The 15,762-nt window shown below is 45.4% G+C and overlaps 1 protein-coding gene across 6 annotated transcripts in view; it reads left to right on the top strand.

Moving 5' to 3' along the window:
• The window catches only part of SLC20A2 (solute carrier family 20 member 2), a 717,641-nt gene that overhangs the window by 338,785 nt on the left and 363,094 nt on the right, over positions 1 to 15,762 (top strand). For all 6 annotated transcript variants that reach the window (XM_044059039.1, XM_044059042.1, XM_044059040.1 and 3 more), the window contains exon 3: positions 4,635 to 4,775. In XM_044059039.1, coding sequence (XP_043914974.1) covers positions 4,635 to 4,775 — 141 coding nt within the window. The remainder of the gene's footprint in view (positions 1 to 4,634; positions 4,776 to 15,762) is intronic.

The raw sequence follows: 15,762 nt of genomic DNA, 5'->3' as shown, positions 1-15,762 counted from the left end.
TTGGCCTTGGATGATTTTATGAGTGATCGTAGTTTTTTGCTAGTATTGATCTGAGATGCCTTCCCTTTTAGGGATTTTGCTCGGTCATGTAGTAGCTTTCTCCTCTTGTTGTAGAGTTTGTTTATGGCTGGGGTCCACCAGACCGGCCTGCCTTTGGTGGAAAGGGTCTTGATTTTATTAGGGATTGCTTGATCCATACATTCCTGGAGGTGCTCGTTGAAGGCATTTGTAAGGGTTTCAGCAGCGTGGGTTGTGGTTTCCACTGGCTCGGGGACCTTGAAGGATACCACTCCAGTCTTAAGAAGTCTTGTTTGCTTTTGAGAAGTTCTTCACTGTGGTCTTTTTGCTGGGGGTGGGGGATGTGGATCTCCAGTGAGATTAATTTATGGTCTGATCTCACCAATGAGGGATATACTTCTGTGGAGCATTTTGTCCCCATGTTTGTGATGATCAGGTCTAGTATATTTTCTTCTTGTGGGATGGTGACTAGTTGTTCCATAGCATTTGAGTTTATGAACTCCAGGAACCTTTGGGCTAGGTGTTGGGGCTTGAGTAATGTTCCCAGTCTATGTTTGGGTAGTTGAAGTCACCCAATATGATGGTGTTTGGAGAGACATTCATACTCTCCAGTGTCTTCAGGAAGGCTGTGTGGGTTTCCTGAGTTTGAGAATGTGGTCTGTAGCATGCTACAAACTGTAGCAGTTTACCTATGGTTAATTGCACCTGGATGGTCTCCGATGCTGCGTTGCCACTGACCTGGAGGTGTGGGTATCCTTTATGAATATGGATACTCCCTCCTTTTGTGGTTCGGTCCGGATTTTGGTTCCGAACGCATGATATGGTATAACCTGATGGTGCTGGGGTGCTCTCAGGAGCCTTGAACCAGGTTTCAGTCACAGCACAGACATCGATGTTCTCCATACTGAGGAGGGCTTGGCGTGCATCTTGAGGTTTAGACTTCTGGCATTGAGCAGTATTACCCTTAGTTTTCTCCATTTTGTTTTCTAGGGTGTAGGTTTATCATTTGAGCCTTGCCTAAAAAGGCACTATGGGGTGGCAAGATCCTTTGCCAATATCCGTGTATTTGCTTGCAACTACTGTTTTTTGATTATATTGCATTGCATTATTACATAATTTTATGTATTGCCTTCCTTCTGGGGGCACCTGACATCTGGGGCAAGAAAAACTGAAGAAAATGGCGTCTGCTGGATCTTTTATACTGCTGTCGCACTGACGTCGGGAGGAAGCGGCGACAACCCGGCCGGACCTAGACTTTGGAATTGCCGACCGAGGACCGCCTGACGGCAGGAAAACCCATCTGTTATGACTGCAGCTGTATTAGCACGAACATCTACATTTATGGTAGGTACAAAACTGTACTTTTCTGCTCCGTCATAATACTGTGCATTGCTTTCATCCTTCTGCCTTTGAGTATTTTGTTCTGTTCCTTTCAACATTGACTGCATCAGAGTTGCCACATTTTCCTGTTTCTTCTTTTGTCACCCAGCTTCAGGTGAACATTTTTACTGGTTTCCGGTGGAAAGCTCCAAAATGTCTTTATATGGCAACTGTCCAGTTGCTTCCCGTTTTACTGGTTTCTCCTAATTTGGACATCTCTTGCTCTATCCTACTGTGATGCTTTCTGAGTTAGATTTTCTACACTGAATCGTTCACTTCACAGGTACTCCATAACCTCAGTTTCTATTTCTTTAACTGCTCCATTACTGAGCTTTTCTACATTCCCTCTTTGTGATGTATATATTTTTTTAATTTGTCCATATGTGGATGCCTTTACTTATATTTCTCTTTGAATATCTTTGGGGCTGCCTTTTTCGTATTGATGGCCTCAGTTTTTATGATATTTTGTGGACTGATGCTTCCTTCTACAACAGGGCAGCCATCCTCCCCCTGGGCCTGGCCTAGCCCCATTGTAGGAATGCTTCCATATTTTGAGGATTCTCCACTGTCATTTTCCAGTCCTGGCACCAGTGCACCTACCAAGATTAGACATTTTTATCCCGAGTCTTGTGCACCCAGGTGTCTTTTATAATTTTTTGACCTACTTCTGTCCATGATATATACTACGCAAAACACAGTCTATATATCAGTGTCATCTTGGTGAGATTTTGTGAAAGAGGGTCCACCTTGTGAAGGTACTTACCAAGACTTGAGGATGAATTCAGTTTCAGCAGTACTTCTCGCCTTTGTTTGCTGACTTATGCTTATGCATTAAGGGTGGCATGATGCACATAATATCCTTGGGCAGATTTTCATCTATGAATCTAGAGTGACTTCTAGGTTATTTTACAAGTCAAGCTCTTGATGAACAAGTTCGCCTTGTAAGGAGAAATATTGATCAAACAAGGAAGAAGTGTTTGGAAAGATGGCTTTGATAGGGTGGAAATGAAAACAGACAATAAGAAAGAGAGAGTCTTGTTTGTACAAGATGTCCGTTTTGCCTTGTGTAGATTTTGCAATGGTGGATTTTAGGTGAAGCTAGATCGTGTTTTATCAGAGTGGTAATAAACGTATTTTAGGTTAGAGATTTTTTACTTGAGGAAACATCCCTGAGGAGGCAGATGCTGATGTAGAAGAGTTTGGAGAACGAGTGAAGTGATTAGTTTGCTGTTAAGAGTTTGATAACATGGTAAGGCAATTCATCATTGGTTACAATTCCTTGCTTTGTGTGCGCCTGTGAGTGTCAATTGACAGGGAGTTGGCAACAATAGTCTATAGGTATTTGATGTTGCTACCTTTTGGGGGGAATTACATTAGAGGTAGAAGTAAGAAGGTCAAGGTTATTGATGTTATATCAGTATCTAGTGCATAAAAGGATTGAACTTTGTTTTGGTGGGGGGGGGGGGGATATGAGAGAAGTCCTTGAACCAGTATTCAAAGTTGGAGAATTCTTCTTGCAGTTTGGCTTGAGCTCTTACAAGGTACTTGTATAGTATTGCATTAATCTACATACTGAATTGCAGGTGTAGCACTGACTCTCTACTTATGTTTTGGTAGCTATTGAACCAGTTGACTGTGTTGGTATTTAGTGCCAAGTCTTGATGAAAGTGAATATGACTAAGTGTTGAAAGCCTTGGGTAGGAACAAGGCCTAACAGCCTCAGTGTTCCAATCATTTCTAGATATCATTTGAGACTGATAAGAGTTGTGCTGTTTGAATAACACTTTTTAAATCCATACTGGGACATGCTGATTAAGGAGTTTGACTTAATGTATTAGGAGAGTTGATGATTTTTTTTTTTACTGTTCAGCACAGCATTGTGTCTTAGATTTTGTTTCAGGTGATGACCTACCTTTATGCAGTTGTACAAGAAAAGCTTTGCACCTTAGAGTGAGTAAACAAGCTTCCTTAATACCCTTATTAAATAGGTACAAGAAAATAATGGATCATTCAATAAGCTTGATTAACTTCTTGGTGTGGTTTTGTCATAGGTTCATAGGTGTTTACTAGGCTAACGACGACAAGGGCCTTTTTAAGCCTAGTCATGCATCGCAAATCTCTGACAAGTTCTGATACCCTTGATAAGTGTAAGCAGGGGCCTGGGAGATGAACCATTTACAGGTTACCTGTGTCCATTAGAGACATAAGTGCCAAACCATGGATGAATTTCTGGTTTCCCAGCCAATTAAAAGGCTTTCTCTGTCAAGCAAGTGCGCGCACACACACACACACCCTAGTTGACTGTAGTGACAACAGAACCCCATACCTTTCTAGGTGCACCGACTACAGACCTCTGTATTTAAGGCAAGTGCCACAGCTCAAGTCATATAATTTTTCTTCACTCTGAGGGGATCTTTTGGACACCTTTAACATTAGTGCAGGTTAAGCCCTTCTCTATGTATGCCGTGGACACCTTTCCCAGGTAGGCACACTTGTGGTTCGATTCACCATAAAAGGACAGAATATGGTACAGGTTACGCTCCTCTTTTACAGCTGAGAATCTTGCTGATGTTCTTGGGCTGAGGAGGGGATCAGCTAGGTTCTGGAAACATCTGACGGTTTTAAGTCAAGCTAGAAGGACTGAAACATACCTGTGGCTAATTTCTATTTGTAAGGAATTCTATTGCAACAATGATTGTTCTGTTATATTAGGATTGCCCCCTGTCTCTCTCTTTACATAGCACAGTCCCTGTTTGGACAGTTGTGCCCTGTGAAAAAAAAACATGAAAAACTGCAAATGTCCTGAGATTTTAGGACAAAAAGGTTTTCACACTTTCCTCTAATAGTGATGTAGAACACATATTCTGTTTATATTCCACCTTAGTATGATATAAAATACAAACAACATAAAATCTGTAAGATTATTTTGGCAAAGTGTGACATGCAGTAATTTGTAGTGGGTGTGGGTATGGTTTATCCTGCAAAATATCTTGTCTTTTGAAACAGACAAGTCCCACTTTAGGCATCTAAAAGTGTCATCCCTAATTCAAGTTTCTATGGTGAGTGCTCACACACAAAGGTGGTACTTTGTGCTCTTTGGTGTTAGATTTAAGGCTAGAGGGTGACCAAATGTTCTCTTGCCAGCAGATGTAAGAGAACGCAAACTTTGATAAAATGTACTTACCTGAACAGCATTAAAAATCTTAGGTTGCCTGACTTTTACTTTATTTCCACAGGGTCAGCCGTCTGGCAGCTGATTGCTTCATTCTTGAAACTTCCAATATCAGGCACACATTGCATTGTGGGTGCCACCATTGGGTTCTCACTCGTCGCAATCGGTACAAAAGGTGTTCAGTGGATACAGCTTGTGAAGATTGGTAATTGACATTTCCTTTTATGTGTGAGGGTATGTGGAAAAAGTCTTGCCAAAGTTTTTATGAAATTACTACTTTGTTTTTCCTAACTTGTTTAACTGTTTTGCGTATATTTATAAGATGATGACCACATGAATTTTGTTTTATGTGATGAAACAAATACCATTTATAGCAGCAGAGTAAAATCCAAATGTATTTAATGTTTCTTTTGGTTATTGGATGCTTAGTGGGATACACTAATTCTACATAGTGAGAGCTGACATGTCTTACAGTATTGTAAATGTGAATCTCCAAAAGGCTTAAACACAGACTTCACTAATTCTGCTTTTTCCCTATGCTGATTGTGGCTAACGTGTAGCTTTTCCTTTTCAGAACCACAAAAAAATGAAGCTGTATCATGCATGATTTTTGTTTTTAATCTTGCAGTCTTTAGAATGCTGTTCCTTACATTTGCTTATTGGGGGGGGGGGGGGGTGAGGATTTGCATTGTCCCTGAGCTATTTGTTCAAATTGTTTGTCTTAGTACTTTTCTTGTTGTGTACCCTTCTGTAGGAATGCAACTACAGTGTGATTCCTTTGAAATGCTTCACTTCTTCCATCATATAAAACTTCATTGGTCTGTTTGCATTTGGCATCGGATAAACCCTACAACATTTTCATTTTTCTCGGTGATATTTGTGACATTATGGATGGTAGGGTTTTCAGAGCTGCATATATGTTCCAGATACTCCTCTTCAGTAGTATACACAAAGGATAGCTTCCTATTTGCTACTGATTTAAGCATAATTTGTTGCATTATCATGTTCATTGTAAATGAATGAGATGCAGGGAGCCTTCATTTTTTTTCTAGTTTGTTTTTGTTCTCCTTGCCTACTAACCATCAAGATATCCCCCGATCAAACTTGGGCCTGTTCGTTCATCTCCTTGATGTGGAAGCGAGAACCATTCAGAAGGGCCATCACATAGGCAACATGAGGGTGGTTTGAGCTCTTGTTAGCATCCTGACCGTTAAGACAACATATGTGATGGATCCTAATCCCTCTCCTAGTCAGTGGAACAGGTGACCATAGCTAAGCTACAGTGCCTTTCTAATTTGAGTCCACACCCCCTGTGCACTGCACTTATGATAAAACCTGTAGCTGAACAAGCTTGGTGGCTGAATGCCTTTCCCCTGATTATCCTTTTTGCCATGCCTCCTCCCCTTCTCCAAGAGATTGTGGCCTTGTACAGCCCCTCATCTGCCCCCCCCCCCCCACACACACACACACACACACCATCTCCAGCAGACACCTGAGCCACTAATAGAACCCAGTTTCCTTGAGGCTGTAGTCAGGGCTTTATAGTTCTGCACCTGTGGCTGTAGTCCAGGCTTTATACCTCTACAGCAACAGAGTTGGGCAGGGAACCTTGTTTTTGATAGCAGTTCATGATGTTAGTGTATTGTCGATGCATGTTTTTATAGATTAATAGTTACACTGTGATTGTTTGTTCCTAGTGTCATCAGACTTCGATTGAAAGCAATGTGCATTATGATGATTATAGTGTTCCTGGGTGCAGAATTCTCATTTAAGTTCTTTACCATAGTAGGCACCAGATATTTTGGGAGGAGGGCGGCCCTAAAGCAGATGCATAACTTATTTGATATTGTAGTGTAGTGTGTTACATGAAGCAGATGTCTGTGTTCTTTGATTAGGGCCAGCTTATTCAGTATGTTTTGTTTCTAAGGTAAGCCTTTCTACTGTCTTTTGTGCCAGGACAAGTTTTCTATCTCTGCACTAAGTTGTTCTGCTTACATTTTAATTGTATGAAAATATGTGTAAACCAAGTAATTTTACATCATCCGGTACATCACGTCAGTATATAGCATTTAGCTGCCGCAGGTTCTAGTTAGCTCAACACCTTTAGGATATTTCCAAGTTCTAACTCCTCACCTTTCTGCAATAATTCTTGTGCCTCACTGCTTCTTCAGACCTCCATTACCTTTGAAAAGCATGACACTTGAGAGATGACCCCAGGTTATAGTCAGCACTTCTTGTTGATACAAGTTAGATTTTTATTTTTATTTTCATTTCCTATCACACTGAGATGTTCTTTGTGTTTCACTGTTGCAGTCATTACATTTGTGTAATCTGCTGGCAGGTTGCCCTCAGTCGGCCTGTTTAACAAAGTCTTGGGTCCTGCATCGGTTGCTGTCGCTTCTTCCTTGACGTCAGGTCGTCAGGGGTATAAAACATGCAGCCGATGCCATTACATCAGTCTTTCTTGCCGTGTGGTGCCCGAAGCAGAAGCAGTTCACAAGTGCCGGTCGGCCGACTCCTGAAATTTTCGTTTGAGTTTCAGAACTGAAGTCTTCAACTTAAAGCTAAGTACCCTGTTGGGGAAACTTTTTCTTGCTCCTTACCGGTGTCAGTAAAAGTTAATAATTGCATTACTTGTGGAAAGCAAATACCAAGATTTTAATTTGTACTGTATTCCTTGCCTAGGCCCTGACCACGACATACCTTTGTCGGTTTTGTGCTTTATTTAATCAGCGCACTATCCTTCGGTGGTACATTTTTGCCTCTAAATATTTCGGTTCTCTGTTTAATTATCCAGAAATTACATCTGTTAGCGATCCAACTACCAGAATTCCAAAAAAAAACGCAAAGAAAAATACAGAGACAGGCAGTAGAGGTCCAAAACTGCCGACAACGCTTCTCCTAAGCCAGTCGCCAGTTCCCCGGTACTCAGTGAGGCGCTTTCGCAGCCCCTGATACCTGCTACGTCTGACTCGCAGGCCTCTACTGAAACACATTTGGAGTCCGGTATGCTGAGAGATGCTTCACCTATGGATCCTGCCAATGTCTCTACCTTGGATGGGTTCGGAGCCGCTGTGCAGGCACCCGGCTTCTGAGGGTGTTTTCAGGCCTACAGACTTGCATATTAAACCGACTCCACCTTCTATACTAAGGCCTAAATCTCTATCTATGTCTAAAAAATGACACCCAGGCCACATATTCAGGCACCTATGCCTAAAAAACAATTGATCAGAATGGCTGAAGATCTTATTACTCTAATCAGGGGTAGTCAACCCCCTCCCCCCTTCTAAGAGGCCTAGGGCTGAGTTTGATTATGAATCTTCTGATCAGGACTCTGTTTCTTCTAATTCTTCCAATGACCTGGATTTGTCCATGCCTACTTATGAGGATTCTGATGCAGAGGATTCCATTCCGTCTGCGCCCCCCCGAGGACTTTTCTTTTGGGGAAACTTTACATATCTTAAGGGAACATTTCCCCTGGGAGAGTCGGGAATTTTCTGAATCTAAAAAGAGGCTTAGGGATTTCCTCCTTCTACCTCAGCATAGGCCTTTGGCTATATCTCCTGTACTAGACATTGTTGATGATGTGTTTGTGGAATCCAGTATGGCCCCTGATTCTCTGCCTCCGGCTCCTTGTAAACCTGACCTATACTACAGGGTTCCTGAGTCCCACAAGTTTCTTTTCAAAAATCCTGTTGCAGATCCAGAAACCATTTCTCAGGGGCCCAAGGACATTAAGGCTTCTACTGCTAAAAATCCTACCCCTTCTGATAGAGACTCCAGGGCGCTGGATAGATGGGGTAAAAAGGTTTATACTTCTGCAACCTTGGCAATCAGGGCTTTAAACTGCCAATTTGATATGTTAAAATGTCAACAGCATGTTATTGGACTGCTTAAACAGAAAAATATGTTGATTTCTGACTGTGTGAAAAATAAAGATTTACAGGATTTATTGCATTCTGCTGAGCAAGTTGGAAAACATACTTTGCAATGCGGTTTGGATTCTTTAGAGGCCTCTTGCAGGGCTGCTGTTACTGGGTCTGTGCTTAGAAGGCATGCTTGGCTTAAGGAGCAATCTCTGCCTGATCATGTTAAAGCAAAATTGTTGGATGCTCCTTTAAATCAGGACCGCATGTTTGGCAGTAAGGCTGAAGAAGTTCTAAAAAAGATGGAAGATGAGGCTAAATCTATGCAAACTGTAAAAGATTTCTTACAAGTGCAACCTCCAAGATTTAGTAGGCACTGGCCTACTAAGAATTGGTCCATTTCAGCTCCTTCCAGATCCACTCAAGCCAAACCCAGACACACCAAAAGCACCGGGTTTCAGTCCCAAGGGATTCTCAGAACTAAGCAATGGGGGGGCCTCCACTTCCAAATCAGGAAATAACAAGACACCCCCTATGGTAAATAGTCTCAGTGACTTTCCTTTAAAATTACCAAGCACTTACCTTTTAGCCACCCCGTTGGGGGGAAAGATTGCTCTTCATGCAAAAAAACTGGGAACACATAACCCAGGACAAATGGGTTTTAAATATAGTGTCCCAATTTCATTTCCACATGCCAACTCCAAACGGGTGGCCAGACCTGCCCCCAAATCAGTGGGCAGAGGCTCAGAAACAAGTACTTTCCCTCTTAAACATGGGGGCTATTCAACCGGTACCAGAAGAGGAAAAGGGACAAGGTTTCTATTCCAGGCTTTTCCTGGTACCCAGAAAAGGCAAATCATGGCGTCCAATTCTGGACCTGTCTACTCTAAACACCTTTCTGGACATTCCAAAATTCAAGATGCTAACTCTTCACCAGTTACTTCTATGCTAGACAAAGATGCCTGATTGGGATATGCAGGTAAGCTTCTTTTAAATCTAGATTTGCCAATCAGGGAATCTTGCAGAAGATACCTACGCTTTAAAGCAGGCTACTTGCATTATCAGTTCTCTGCAGTGCCCTTTGGCTTGTCTACTGCGCCCAGGGTATTCACAAAGTGCCCGGCTCCAGTAATTGCATTTTGCAGGCAAAGAAATATTCAAATATATCCATACCTGGACGATTGTCTAATTCAGGCAGAAAACCAGGCCATACTTCTAAATCACCAGGCGTCTGTAAAAAGGGTTCTAACTTGTCTAGGGTACACCATAAACAAAAAGAAATCACAACTGGTACCCTCTCAACAGATTACATTCCTGGGTGCAAGCTTGAATACAACTACCCAGATGGCTTTCCTCACTCCAGAAAAGAAAATTAATTTGGTAACTTACTTCAAACAAGTGGCCACTAAAACCCTGCTATCTGCGAGACAAATACTGCAAGCCTTGGGGTTCATGGCCTCCTGTATTATTCTAATTCCGTATGCAAGACTGCATATGAGGAAACTTCAGTGGTTCTTAAAAAGTCTATGGAGTTAACATTGTCACAGCCTGGAAACAATGATTCCTATCATACCTTGCCTACGCCTGGAATTCCTGTGGTGGGCAGAGGCCTGCCACCAAAACAAGGGACTGCCATTCACATTACCCCCTGCTGCCCAAACCCTAACTACAGACGCATCAGACTATGCATGGGGGGCTCACCTAGCAGGGAAGTGCATTCAGGGCAAATGGAACCCAAATCAAATGCACCTGCATATTAATAATCAAAAAGAAATGTTAGCTGTACAGAATGCTCTGACAGCCTTCAAGGACTACATTCATCCAGGACAACTAATGGTAAAGACGGACAACACCACGGTTATGTGGTACATAAACAAGCAGGGGGGGTACACATTTCTACCCCCTCTGCAGACTAGTCATGGCATTGTGGAACATGGCCTTGAGCTACCAAGTGCAACTACAAGCTCAATTCCTGCCAGGAAAACTGAATACACTGGCAGACTAAGCAGAAATCTCATGGACCCACACGAGTGGAAACTGGAACCACGGATTTTCAACATGTTGACAAGCAAATAGGGGAGCCCAGACATCTATTTGCCTCCCCCCCAGAACTACCAGTTGGACAAATATTGCACAAGGACTCCTCACAAAAAAGCCTGGAAAGTGGATGCTCTGTCCTTCAGTTGGAAAAAAACTTTCAGTCTACGCCTTTCCCCCTCTGCTCTCTAAAGTTCTGCTAAAAGTCAAACAGGGCAAACCAAAAATGATTTTGATTGCTCTAGACTGGCCTCGCCAATATTGGTACCCACTCCTGTGCAGTGTGTCACAAATATCTCCATGGCACCTGCCTCAGACACCTTCCTTGCTGTCTCGGCAGGGGAACCAAATTCTGCACCCTCAGCTCCCAACATTGAACCTTGCAGCTTGGCTAATCACTTAAATTCACCCTTAGCATCCCTCAGCAAACCTGTGATGGATGTCATCTTGAAAGCGAGAAGACCAAGTACTAGAAAATCTTATGCTGACAAATGGAAAAGATTCTGTGCCTGGAACCAATTTTTAGGGATGAGCACAGCAGCACCCAATTTACCTCAGATTTTGCAATACTTAACTGAGATGCTTCACAAGGGCCTGTCTTTTTCCTCTATTAAAATCCACACTTCAGCTATTTCAGCTCACTATAACACTGAACCACCCCTTCTCATTCCCTGCTCAAGCAGCATCTGAGGGGCAAAGAACTTGAGACCAGGAGAGCTCCTACCCCTGCCTGGGACCTTAACTTTGTTTTGGAAAAGCTCACTTTACCTCCTTTCGAGCCAGCTGCTACTGTAGACTTAATTTTTTTTTCTTGAAAAACAGCCTTCCTATTAGCAATCACTTCAGCTCGAAGGATATCTGAAGTACAGGCCCTTATGGCAATGGAGCCTTTCATCATCTTTCATGCGGACAGGGTATCTCTGAGGACCAATCCATCCTTCATGCCCAAGGTGGTTTCCAGTGTGGCTCTTAACCAATCCATTCATTTGCCAACCTTCTACCCCAATCCACAGAACAAAGGAGAACGGATTCTGCGTTCCTTGGATGTGCACAGATAACTTGGATTCTACTTGGACAGAATTAAATTTCGAAGAAAATCTGACCAATTGCTAGTGGCATTTGCTGCTGGGGCAGATGGGAAGGCTGTTTCGAAACAAACCATTTCTAAATGGATAAGCCATTGCATTCATTTCTGATATAAGCACCATGGAAAACCTATCCCCCAGGGGATCAGATCTCATTCCACCAGGGCTGCATCTACTTCTGCAGCCTTTTTCAGAGGTGTTCCTACCAGGGATATTCTAGAAGCTGCTACCTGGAGTTCAGTGCATACTTTCACCAGGCATATTCATTTACCAATTTTCTCTAAATCCAAAGCGGGCTTCGCCACTGCTGTCTTGCAGGGCCTTATAACTGGTCCTAATGCTGTGTAAATCCATCCTCCCAACCATAGCTTTGGGAATCTACCCAAATGTAATGACTGCAACAGTGAAACACGAACATAGTACAGTTGTGTGCAATTACCATAAATGTAGATGTTCAAGTGTATTCACTGTTGCAGTCCTGGTTACCCTTCCTCCAGCCCCCTGTTTTTCTCTTACTATACCTCTACTTTCTTTTGCTATGCTTAAAAGCCTTTGGTTTGTTTACTTTTGGTTGGAGGTATATTTTTATGTTTTTAATTTTATTTGCTCCCCATTTGGGGGGGCACCTGACATCTGGGGCAAGAAAAACTGATGTAATGGCGTTGGCTGCATGATCTGAAGTAGTTACTTCATTTGATCTGCAACCTGTGGGTGTCGATCTGACCTCGGATCCGATCCGGCAGCTTTCCAAGCTCCAAGATTCGAGCTCCTAGCTCCTCTCCCTACCCATAATCCCCTACTACCAACCACATTACCTCAGATCGTTTTTTGCCGCGGCTGAAGAAGCTTCCTTGTGAAGAGCTCCTGGCTGGGTGAGATCATTGCTGGTTTTAAACCAACTTTTCATTCAAAGTTGTCGTTGTGTGTGTGTTAGTTCCCTTTTCTGCTTCTTGTGCTAGTTTTTGTCCCTTTTCTGTTAAATTTATTACTAGTTTTATCTTCACTCCCCTCCCCCTCCTAGTGTTTGGGTGTGTGTGTGAATGATGTCAGAAGGGCCTAAGGCCACTTTTTCTAAATGTACTGAGTGTGGCCACAAGCTTTCTCCAGCTGATAGCCACACTCAGTGCGTTTTGTGCCTGGGGGCAGCCCATTTGTCAGAGGCCTGCCAAATCCGCGCGGCCTTTAACCCTCGGGCACTTTGGGATAGGAAGAACAAGCTGATCCTGGCGGGAAAGCTCCCCCAGGAGTCGGCTTCTTCTTCCTCTCCCGTTCGGGCTCCAGCTGCTTTGGCAGCTTCGGCACCATCTATCCCCTTATCTCTACCTGGGACTCAACCTCCCTCATCGGGTTTGAGCTCTGGGGAAACTAGTGCCTCTTCCCTTAGAGAGAGGAGGCACAAGGATAAGGATGGACATAAGTCCCACAAAAGGCGGGCCGAATCTCATCCTTCGGCTCTGCCAGCAAAACTACTTAAATCTCCCTCGAGGGTCTCCGGATCCCCCTCCTCTCGGTGCCGTTCGCCTTGTTTTTCACTGAAGCCGGAGGAGAAGGATAGGTCTCCCTCGAGATTTTCGAGGCGGCCCTCCCAGCCCGCCTCTACTACTTCATCTAGGTCGATCCGAAGCGGATATGGATCGGATGATGCGTCGGTTCTTACAGACCCAAGTGCAGATGGGGATGCTCTTTCCTCAACCCCCCCCCCACCGGGGGGGAGTGCAGCCCCCATATTTGCCCCGATCACTCCTTCTCCGACTCGTTTTCGGGTCTCTGAGTCATCGGATTAAGGCCCTTTCGGACCCGGGGAATTGTCGGTGCCGATAGCGGTGGTCTCTTCGCAGACTATACCTTCGAGCTTGTTGGACCCGAGCTCTCGGGGCCGAGGGCTAAGCGTCGGATCCGAGGGAGTTGCTGTGTCTTCGGCGCTGTTGGCGTCGGAGCACACCTCTGCCTCGGCGCCGACTGCATCGGCTCCAACCCCGATCCCTTCCTCGGATCCGAGGAGATTGCTCTCAGAGGCTGGCGAGAGTGGCTCTCCTTCGGCTTTTGAGGTAGTGGAGAGGGTACTGTCGAGGTCCTCCAGATCCCCGACCCGGGCTTCGGATCCACCCGTACCCCCACTGTATGAGGGTCTGTCTTCTATCATCCGTCCATCTGGACAGCCTGCCCCAGCCCTCCAGCTAGTTCCCGTGGACGAGCCCTCTTCGGACAGTCCCACCGAGGAGGTCCCTCGAAAACATCGGTGCAAAAGGAGGCACCTGGACTCCCCTGAGTCCATTACCGCAGACACGGACTTAGATGATACGGAGGGTTCCCCATGGTCACCCCCTGAAGATGTCTCCATTGGAGACATCATGGAAATGTTGCGTATCAGAGGGGGGTGGTCAGCCCAAAAGCCCTCCCTTGAGGAGTCCGTGTTCCTGGAGGCCTTTGAGGCAGGCCCATCTACCTCCTGGGTGTCCCCTCCGGCCGACCCCCTGGTGGAGTTAATTACCACCAGGGCTTGGAATGAGCCCGACACCATGGAGCCAATCCCTAGGCGCCCCGATAAAGTCCTCAGCCCACCCACAGATAGACCGTCTTGAGCCAAAGGAACCCCCGTTGATGCTATGTTGGTGGCGGCGGCCACCAAGAAAGAACTTGCGCAGGAGAGTTCTTCGGTCCATCCGCCGGATAAGGAATCTCAAGCGCTTGACCGGATTGGGAAGCAGATGTTTGCTTCAGCGACCTTTTCCATAAGGGCGCTGAACTATATGGCACATACCATTAGGCTACAGTGAGACTTGATTAAAGAATACACTTCAGCCCCCCCCGGAGTCCATGTCGGTCCCAGACAAAAAGGTTTTTGAGACTCGAATGGCCACTCTAAAATCCATCTCCAATACATCTATGCGGCTTCTCTCCCATGCAACGGAGGGAGCCGCTAGAGCTAGCGGAGCCGGGGTCGTCCTGCGACGTCTCTCCTGGCTCCATCTGTGCGACTTCACGGACCCCTTCAAGGTGTCCTTCGCGAACGCCCCTTTTGACGGTTCTGCCTTGTTTGGCAAAACTGTTCGCGACACGCTGGTCCAAAGCGAAAAGGACGGGAAGACGCTGTCTGCCGTCGGAGTCCGCTTCTCTAATCCCCAAAGATCCTTCTCCAGGAATCAGAGGGGACAAAAGAAGCTGTGGTTCCATAAGTCTCAGCAATCCCATCCTGCTGCGGACCAGTCGTCCTCTAGAGGCAGAGGAGGACAAGGTGGACGCCGGCCCAGAGGCAGAGGGAGGCCATGTAATTTCGGGTCTAGAGAACCTTTCTCTGACAGACCCATGCAACAGCCCTGAGGGCTTGCCCGACTGTCCCTCTCTGGAGGCAGTCGGGGGGCGATTGTCGGAGCACCTGTCAAACTGGGAGTCCCTTACAACAGATCGATGGGTGCTCCGGATCATATCCAGAGGTTACTCCATTCCATTCATAAACCTTCCCCCCAAACCCAGACGTCTCCCTGATGTCCCACCCGATCAGAGGGAGGCAGCGGCTTTGGAGATTTCAAAGCTGCTAAGAAAGAGCCATCCAGCCCGTCCCCCCAGACCAGTCCGGATTGGGTTATTACTCCAGGTTGGTTCATTTTGGTGCCAAAGAAAACGGGGGACCTCAGACCCATCTTAGACCTTTCCGCCCTGAACCTGTTCATACCCAAGGAAAAGTTCTGGATGGTCACTCTCCAATCAATTCTCCCCTTGCTGCGGGAGAATGACTGGATGTGTTCGCTAGACCTCAAGGATGCGTATTAACACATATTAATGGACAGACGATCCAGGAGGTTCCTCCGCTTCTGGCTCGGAGCCAGTCATTATCAATTCAGGGTTCTTCCATTCGGCCTCACCTCAGCCCCCAGAGTGTTCACCAAGGTCATGGCAGTGGTTGCAGCCCACCTGAGACTCCAGGGCATTCAGGTCTTCCCTTACCTAGACGACTGGCTCCTCACCGCGACCAACAGGCATCGGCTCTGTGCGGCGAGAGATTATGCTCTGTCTCTGGCCCACAACCTAGGCATCTCAGTGAACGAGCAGAAATCCTGCCTGTGCCCCACTCAAGCCCTAGAATTCATGGGGGCCAGGTTAGATACATGAATCTCCAAAGTTGTTCTAACGTCAGTCAGGCTGAACAGCTTGTTGTTTCAGGTGTTAGCCCTTCTTCGGAGCCCTGCTCCTCCAGAGGAGTTAG

This window comes from Protopterus annectens, chromosome 17.part0, assembly GCF_019279795.1.
Source record: "Protopterus annectens isolate FY-2018-M chromosome 17.part0, PAN1.0, whole genome shotgun sequence".
NCBI classification, from domain to species: Eukaryota; Metazoa; Chordata; order Ceratodontiformes; family Protopteridae; genus Protopterus; species Protopterus annectens.
The sequence above is the reverse complement of the archived record's forward strand: the minus strand, read 5'-3'. Positions and strand labels throughout refer to the sequence as shown.